Genomic DNA, 9,011 nt, shown 5'->3' on the forward strand with positions numbered 1-9,011 from the left:
ATGACCGAACCGGAGACAGCCATGGGCATGATTATTAACGTCTTCACCCGCTACGTGGGCATGGAGGGCAGCAAGCGCAGCCTGACCAAGGGGGAGCTGAAGGTGCTCATGGAGAAGGAGCTCCCGGGCTTCCTGCAGATGAGGGCCCAGGGCCTGGGGGGGGGGCACGCGGGGAGGGTCAGGGAGGGCCCTGGGCCAGCGGGCAGGAGAAAGGAGGGCTGGGGAGGCCGAAGGGGCTGCCCCGCTGAACTGCCCCCCCCACCACAGGGCTAAAGCAGGTGGAAGGGGGAGGCCACCCACCCAAGAATGGATCCGCTGTCCTAGGGGCTCAGGACTCTGGGAGCAGGGAGCAGGGGTGGCCAGCTCAGTCCTGGAAACATGGAGTTGGAGCCACCAGGATTCTTTCTCTGCAGGGGCCCAGTGGGAGAGCTGGGGCGGGGGTGGGGGGGTGGGGTACAAACCTGAACCTGAGCACTCGGGATGAGGGAATCCAGGGCCATCTGTGAGGCTGCGTTTGCTGGCCCCTCACAGCTGCACCCCTCCGAGGCTGCTGGCCACAAACACCCCGGCTGTCCTGGCTGCTTGGCCACGTCCTCCCGGCATTCGCAGGCCTGGTGTTAGTGGGGCTGACAGGGGTGCAGATGGGAGGAGGTCCCACCTTGGCACTTATCTGCCCCTGCCACGTGGCCTGGATGTGCCCAAGGGAGGCCTCCTCAGGGACCTCAAAACAGAGGGCCCCCCTCCTCTGCCTTCCCTCTTCCTGGTCCCCTCCCCGTCCTCCTTTCCCCACTACGCTCCTCTCTGTTCTTCACCCTCCAGCTGCCTCTTGCGTCCCCTCCTCCCCTTCCCCCTCCCTCCCTCTTCCCCCTTCCTCCTCCCCCTCCCTCCCCTGTCCCTCTCTCCCTCCATTTTCACTCCTCCCCTCCCCTTCCTCCCCTCTTCCCCCTCCCTTCCACTCTTCCCTTTCCTCCCCTTCTCTTCCTCCCTCCCTCTTCTCTCCCCCTCCTTCCCTCCCTTTCTCCCTCCTCCCCTCCCTCCCTCTCTCCCGTTTTCCCTCTGCTTCATCTTCCTCCTCTCTCCCTCTTCTCTCCCCCTCCCTCCCCTTCCCCCCTCTTCTCCCTTTCCCCCCTCTCTCTCCCTTTCCCCTCCCTCTCTCCCCCTTTCTCCCTCCCCTCCTCTTCCTTTCCCTTTCCTTACTGTCCTTCTCTTCCTCTCTGCTCTTCAGCTCCAGCTCCCCTTCTTTCCCACTCCTCCCCTCCCCCTCCTGCCTCCCCCTTGGCGCCACCAAACCCCACCTACCTGCCCTCTAATGGGTCTACCCTGAGCTGATTCTTGAAAATGAAGCCTAAAATTTCAGTCTTCAATTCAAACACACTGAGCACTTTAGTATGTAAAAGCAGTGAGCATATAAATCTTTAAATGAAGTTCATTTGTTTTTGTCTTTTATAAATGTGTTTGTGGTAGAAGATGTAAAAATACAGAAATGTGGAGGCAAGAAATCCCCCCCATCATACTCTCCCTCTTCCTTTCAGCCTTTTCCCCAGTCAAAAGCTCAACGCTGATGTGCATGAAATTCTAAATATGCAGTTTACTTTCTTTTTGAACTTAATATCACAGCAAACAGTCTCAAACCCCGATGCTCACTGAACGCCCCTGACCAGTGGGGAGCTGGGCGTGGGTGCAGATGTTCTGATAAGCAGCCAAGTTTGAGTCTAACGCAGGGGGATTTTGAGCCCAAGGTTAGGGGCTGCCGGAGGGGGCAGAGGCAGGTGGTCTGGGGAACACAATTTGAGAACCAGTGGCTAAGCCTGGGATCCTCACCGAGGCACTTGGTAAAACGGGGCTCCCCCAGGCCTCCAGCTGACGCGGAAGCCCAGCGCCTGGTGCAGTGGGAGCTGCGGTCCTGGGGGGCTGTTGGCTACAAACCTCGAGCCCCAGGGTGGGCGGCTGCGGGGTACTGGGCCGCAGGGACACCCCCGCACGGGGTGGCGCGAGGTGAGGCCCTGGCCGCCCGCCAAGGCATGGGGGCAGCTCCCGCAGATGGCCTGGGGCCTCGGCACCCCTGCCCAGGCCACAGCCAGGCCGCAGCCCCGGATTTCCCCTTTCCTCACCTCAGGGATCAGAGCTCGCAGCCAAGGGGAGGAGAGGGGAGGGGAGGGGAGGGGAGGGCTGTGCAGTGCATGGGCCAGATGCGATCTCCTGAGGGGACCCCGCCAAGCTGGCCGCGAGTCCTGGGGGTGGTCCCCCTTCTAAAGCATCTTAAACAGTCCAAAGACACCCCCTTCCAAACTTGCCAGTGGGACATGCTGCCTCCTGAGCTGCACCACTCAATTCCGATTCGCCCTAAACCCAACTGTGGGTCCGGGGGCTCACAACTTCCCGGGGCCCAGTGACCTCCCCTGCCCCCCCCCCCCCCGCCCACCTGCAGCAGTGCTGACCCCGGGCCTCTGTCTCCAGACTAAAAGGGACAGGGACGCCGTGGACAAACTGCTGAAGGACCTGGACGCCAACGGCGACACCGAGGTGGACTTCAACGAGTTCATCGTGTTTGTGGCCATGCTCACGGCCGCCTGCCACAAGTTCTTTGAGCAGGCGGGGCTCCCCTGATGCCCCGCAAACCCAGAGTGGAGGGGGGCGGGGGGCGGGGCAGCCCCTGGCTTCCAGAATCCTGTGCGCCACCGCCTCCTGCCAGGCCTGTGGCCGCCCCTGTGATCAGTAAAATGCTTGTGAAATGCTCCCAGTCTGGGGGACATGGATTATTTCCTGACCCCTCAGCGCCCCCACCTCCAACACAATGAGTCCCCTGATTCCTCACTTCCTGCTCCTGCCCAGTGGGGAGCCGGAGAGGGAAAGGACATAGTCAGTGGGTAGGACAGGCCACCTGCTGACTGCCCCCTGTGCCCCGGGCCGGTGGAGGCCAGGTCCCAGCTTCTGGGGTGGCTCGGCACCGAGGGAGCGCCACCCTGCCCTGGACCCACAGAGGCCCGCAGGCCACGCGTCCCTCCGCCCAGCCGTCAGAGCTCTACTCTCACCTACTCTCACCGGGGAGTGTGCTTGTCCCTCTCTCTCTGCCCCTCCCCCACACTGTGCTCGCTCTTTTTTACAGACTTTATTTGTCAGAGAGAGAGCACAAGCAGGGGGAGTGGCAGGCAGAGGGAGAAGCAGGCTCCCCACTGAGCAAGGAGCCCGATGTGGGACCTGATCTCAGGACCCTGGGACCATGACCTGAGCTGAAAGGCAGACTTAACCTGACTGAGCCACCCAGGCGTCCCAACAAAATGAAATTTTCTTTTCGAAATGGTTCTCAGCAGGGACCTGACATAGCCCAATCCACTGCTGTGAAGGACCAGGGCTGGCATGAAGCCACGAAGGGAGGCCAGTTAGGACAGCATTGCACTAGTGGGCTAGGGCAGTGGGAAGGGGTAGATGAATCCAAGGTACATTCCGGTCGTTCTACCTTCTGAAGCACAGTGACAGGAAGGAAGAAGGAAGGGGTTGCTGAGAAGGAGGGAGGAATCAAGAAGGCCATCAAAGTTTCTGGCTTAGAAACTTCAGTTTGAGTTGTCTGCACTGGTAAGCAGACACAATTAAATTTTTTTTAAGACTTACTTATTTTTGAGAGAGAGGGAAAGGGAGAGAATCTCAAGCAGAGCCTGACACAGGGCTCAATCCCATGACCCTGAGATCATGACCTGAGCTGAGACCAAGTGTCAGACGCTTAACCAGCCAAGCTACACAGTCGCCTCATAATCAAATTTAATTTACATACTGAATTGATACTAATTCATTCAATGAGTATTAAGCACCAACCATGTGGCAGCCAAGCATTCATCTTTGTGCTGGGAATTTAGCGGTAAACAAAATTCCTGCCCTCAAGGGGCTGACATTCCACGTGGAGAGGCCAGACTATACACAGATTAATAAGCACATGTCAGGTAGTGCAAGAAAAATAAAAGGGCAGAGAGAGTCGCAGGGATGGCAGTGCTGTTTTAAAGAGAGAGCATAAGGCACCGTGGAAGCAGACACTCAGAAAGTGGCCTAGTGAGCTCTGTGGATATCGGATACTCACCTGCTTTCAGAAGAAACAAAAGTATTGTTTTGTATTGTATTGCAACAAAACAGGAGTGAAGACTGGGGCCTCACAAGCCAGCTGACCCAAGTGGCCACTGAAGAATTTCCCAAGCCTTCCGGAAGAGAGCACAGAATTTCAGATTTCACAGCAAGGGGAGTTTGGGCACCACGGGCTCATCCATGAAAAATGATTTCAGAGCTGCTGACAGAAGGCAATTCAAATTTTCTAGCTGACTTGGAAGTTGGTTCAATTCCACGGATACATAATCCAAGTAGGAGAAAAATTTATGAGTTAACATAGGAAATCCACACAAAGCCCCGCATGCCTCTCCGTTACACTTCATCACAAGCATGAGTGAAGACCATCCCCTTGTCACCACAGTGCTCTGCATTAGAACCAAGGGTCCAAAACGATTCAGAAGACTTTAAGGCTCTGACCCTGAAGGAGGCTTAGCATCAAGCCCTGGGATGACGAGATGAAATTCACCCTAATGGAGGAATATAATCTATGGTCAGTTAATCAAGGGGAAAACCTATGCATACACTGTAGATACACACACACACACACACACACACACACACACACACGGCAAGTTTTTCCCTCACACACACACACACACACACACACACACACGGCAAGTTTTTCCCTCCCAACACATCTGTTTTTAAATCAGTGAATCAACTTATAACTAAGTTTCCTGACTCAAGGTCCATAATATCTCAAAGACGGGGTGCTCCTTCAGCCAGCTGCTCCAATTAAGAGAACATGGAGTAACTAACCTGCAACGTACATCAACAGGAATGAGAAACCTTGTAGGCTGTAAGCCACAAAGACTTTGGGTGAACTGTTAGCACAGTTTAACTTAGTTGGGTTGACTGACACAGAGAGAAACCTAGTCTTGACACTAGGAAAGCCTAGTGGGTCCCCCTACTCCCCCGCTCGAGGTCAGGCCCTCAACTCCCATCTGCACCAGCCCCCACACTCTTGCCTTCACCCAAGCTCCCACCAACGCACAGACCGTAAGCAGTGTAAGCCTCCCACGCTACAGATGTGAGCACGGACGCTCCCCTGCTCCTGGGTCTCAAGGGCTCCCGGCACTACTTCTGTTCCTACCAAGACCTCAGAAGGGCAGGAGCATGGACAAGGATTCCACAGACAGAAACAGCCTCTGTAAAGGACTTTCTTTGTGCCCAGGTACTTTATGATAAAAGTACACATTCATCCAAGACGTGTATCTCGGCTTGTCATCATGAACATGTGTTTGCTCTGATCAGATCACATTTAGCGACTCTGGAAACTGCACCCTGCCTGTCCTATGGCTTTGAGCATCCATTACATAGGCTGATGCAGATGCATTAACTCCCTGATGAAGCCTCTCTCCTCTGCTTGCCCCTCTCACCTGGCTCCCACAGTGCCCCCCATAGTATCCCCAGGGCTGCAGCTCACGTGGTTCCCTGAGCTTCTGGTGCTCCCCTGGTTTCTACTCTCAGAGGTTGTACTCCATGTTCAAGGGCAAGTCATTTGCTCTGAAGAGCTTCCCAGTCCCCTCCATGAGTGCTGAGTCTCAAGCACACTGCAGTGCGATTACTGGTCCCAGCTCTTCCCAACCCAGGCCCCTCCTTCACATTCCTCGGATGGGACAGAAAGCACGTTATGCTCCCACCGATTGAGAGACTAAACAACTTTTCAGCATGCCCATGGCCTGAAGTTCATCTCTGTTAAGAGCTGAGTGTTCTGTCATCCTATCCCCACAGCACCTGACATAAGCAATTCTGCTCCCGGTTCTAGGCTCACAGAGAACCCCAAACTTCAAGCAACTCAGTCCCGCTTGCTGACGGCAGTGCTGAAAGAAGAGTGTCCATTTCAAAAGAAATTTATTAACACACACAGGGATGGGGCGCCTGGGTGGTTCAGTTGTTAAGCCTTCAGCTCAGGTCATGATCCCAGGGTCCTGGGATCGAGCCCCACATCAGGCTCCCTGCTTGGCAGGAAGCCTGCTTCTCCCTCTCCCACTCCCCCTGCTTGTGTTCCCTCTCTCGCTGTGTCTCTCTCTGTCAAATAAATAAAATCTTAAACACACACACACACACACACACACACACACACACATAGGGGCTTTGGTCATCTGAACAACATCTTCATTTGAAAAAAGGTTTTCTATAGATCTTTGTTTTTCAAGGTAAATGAACACTTATTCATCACATGCCTGGCTTTGACCTCAAATCCCAGTCAGGTCTACCCTGATAGACTAGAAAGGACTTTATGGGCCCTGATGATGCCTTTTCCTTTCTCCAGCGTCCCCAGGCTCCTCGTAGATTGTCTCTTTGATGCGATCCTTTGAAACCCCTGTAATGTGTGAGGGCATTCCGACACCGAAGCATACTCCATCATCCCCTATCCAAACTTCTTTGTCATTTGGGGCCAGCAAGGTTGTCTCAATAAACTCACTGGACAGGTGACACCATATACACCAGACACTATGCCACAAGACACAGGTCTCCTCCTGCGTCTCACAGGAATCAAAGTTCCAGAATATACACCTAACCATCTTCCATCTCCAAGTGCCTTCTAGTTCTTCCCAGTGTTCCCCAAAGCAGTCTCACCCCTACACCAGTCACCAGCTTCACCCAAGCAGTGCCTTCCATGCATCTCCACAGACAGAAGATTCTGGCCCCAAGTCTACACACGTTCTGAAAGTCCAGAGAACAATCAGGTCACACGGGTAACAGCAAAACACAAGGCCACACGCCAACATTCCAAACACAGCAAAGTAACAACAATAAACGTGAGCGCTGAAACAACTCTTCATTAAGCCCCATTTTCCTTATGAGAGTATTTCTTATACAATAGTTATTTCTCAGGAACCAAATACACTGGACAACCTAAACCCATATCAAGGTCACCAGCTGAAGCCAGCACCCATCTTGTTAATTCAGATGAAAGGACAAACACTAGAGGTCTTATCATCCCCAGGCACAGCTGGACTGGCCAGGAAACACACAGACCCAGACCCAAGAGCCGGGAATGCTTGCGGATCATTCAAAGGAACATGAAGGATGCAATCCCACTCGTTTACGCACAGAGAAGTAGCTCCTTTAGGCACGTACAAGCAGCTGATCAACACTATCCTAACAACAGGATCACCAGATGTACCTAATGAAATCTCCAACATAAGAAATAAAGACATTTTGGGGACGCCCGGGTGGCTCAGTCGGTTAAGCATCTGCCTTCGGCTCAAGTCATGATCCCAGGGTCCTGGGATCGAGCCCCACATCAGCCCCACATCAGCCCCGCATCAGGCTCCTTGTACAGCGGGGAGCCTGCTTCTCCCTCTGCCTGCGGGTCCCCCTGCTTGTGTTTGTGTGCTCTCTCTCTCTCTGACAAATAAATAAATAAAATCTTAAAAAAAAAAAAAAAGACATTTTTCAGATTCCAAATCTCTTAAGTTCGAAAAGACAGACCTCCATGGGACCAGAATAACTAAGTAACATCTATGAACACAACTCCAGCTCCACCAAGGGCGTCCAGCTTCTGAGGAGACCCCCGCCCCAAATTTTGCCCTTAAAAACTCTCACCTGAAAGCCATTGGGCAGTTTGGGACTTGGAGCATTAGCTCCCCATTCTCCTGAGTGGTGCCACACCAAGAACCGCCTACCTTTCTTCACTGCAAAACCTCCATGTCAGGGCGCCTGGGTGGCTCAGTTGGTTAGGCGACTGCCTTCGGCTCAGGTCATGATCCTGGAGTCCTGGGATCGAGTCCCGCATCGGGCTCCCTGCTCGGCAGGGAGTCTGCTTCTCCCTCTGCCCCTCCCCCCTCTCATGTGCTCTCTCTCATTCTCTCTCTCAAATAAATAAATAAAATCTTCAAAAAAAAAAAAAAACAACCTCCATGTCAGTCTTTTACTGGCTTGCTGTGGTGTGCATCCGAGGGACGAATTCTCGTTTGGCTCGTTTATACAACCACTGACCCTAAGGGAGGCTGTTACATGCGGATAAAAAACATACAAAAACAGAATAAACAACAAGCTATTTCAGCTTTCTCGAGGTGTCAGCCCAGGTGACCAGAGTCCATCAGCTGTGAACCTAAGGCACAACTGGAAGAAATTTACCATCAAGACACTGAGTCTCAGATTTCTGCATCCTGGTATTTAAAAAAAAAAAAAAGAATTAACCATCCACAAGAATGCCACTTCTTGGGTTACCTGGGTGGCTCAGTCTTTAAGCCTCTGCCTTCCGCTCATGATCCCAGGATGCTGGGATCGAACCCCGCATTCGGGCTCCCTGCTCGGCGGGAAGCCTGCTTCTCCCTCTCCCGCTCCCCCTGCTTGTGTTCCCTCTCGCTGTGTCTCTCTCTGTCAAATAAATAAATAAAAATCTTTTTTAAAAAATTAATTAATTTAAAAAAAAAAGAATGCCACTTTTTCAGACAGAGTCCTCTGACACATCTGCCTTCTAGAAGAACCTGGATATTTCTAGTCAAGGCCTACAGCTTCACACTTCTCTGTTTCTTTCCCTGTGTTCTCATCCTCCCCTATTTTGTTCTATGGCTAAGTTTCCTTTGGTGCCCCCGCCACCACCCTCCTTAGTGCCTCGGCAGCTCTACTTCCAGCAACTGTCCCTTTGGAGGTGAATTTTCAGTTTCACAAAGACAAACCCGAGTTATTCTAATTTTTCTCTAATTACCGGCGGGGGCGGGAGGAACCACAAAAATCAGTATCTACTATCACCTAGCCAAGCTAGCACGCACTCACTTTCCTCTGAACCTCAGCTTTGCTCCCACTGCCCCATTTCTGACGCAGTGAGACCGAGGCTTCACCTTCACTCCTACAACAGGACGACCACCCAGGAAGCTACTGAAATCGGCGATGGCAAGCCCCCGGCCCCGCCCCGGCCCGCCCCCGGCCCGCCCCCGGCCCCGCCGGCCGGCCGCCTTACCGCC

General features: G+C 53.3%; 1 protein-coding gene across 1 annotated transcript; it reads left to right on the forward strand.

Moving 5' to 3' along the window:
- On the forward strand, positions 1–2,607 carry LOC110569739 (S100 calcium binding protein P). The gene is made up of 2 exons (XM_021677668.1): positions 1–144; positions 2,458–2,607. Exons 1-2 carry the CDS (start codon positions 1–3, stop codon positions 2,605–2,607), a joined length of 294 nt encoding a protein of 97 aa, XP_021533343.1.
- The last annotated feature ends 6,404 nt before the right edge of the window (positions 2,608–9,011 follow it).

Source organism: Neomonachus schauinslandi, chromosome 2 (genome assembly GCF_002201575.2).
Source record: "Neomonachus schauinslandi chromosome 2, ASM220157v2, whole genome shotgun sequence".
Classification (NCBI taxonomy): Eukaryota; Metazoa; Chordata; class Mammalia; order Carnivora; family Phocidae; genus Neomonachus; species Neomonachus schauinslandi.

Bases quoted from the DNA above. Each gene is read 5' to 3' on its own strand.
- LOC110569739 (XM_021677668.1), top strand. From the start codon at position 1: ATGACCGAACCGGAGACAGCCATGGGCATGATTATTAACGTCTTCACC. The intron at 145-2,457 runs GCCCAGGGCCTG...CTCTGTCTCCAG, and splicing joins CGGGCTTCCTGCAGATGAGG to ACTAAAAGGGACAGGGACGC.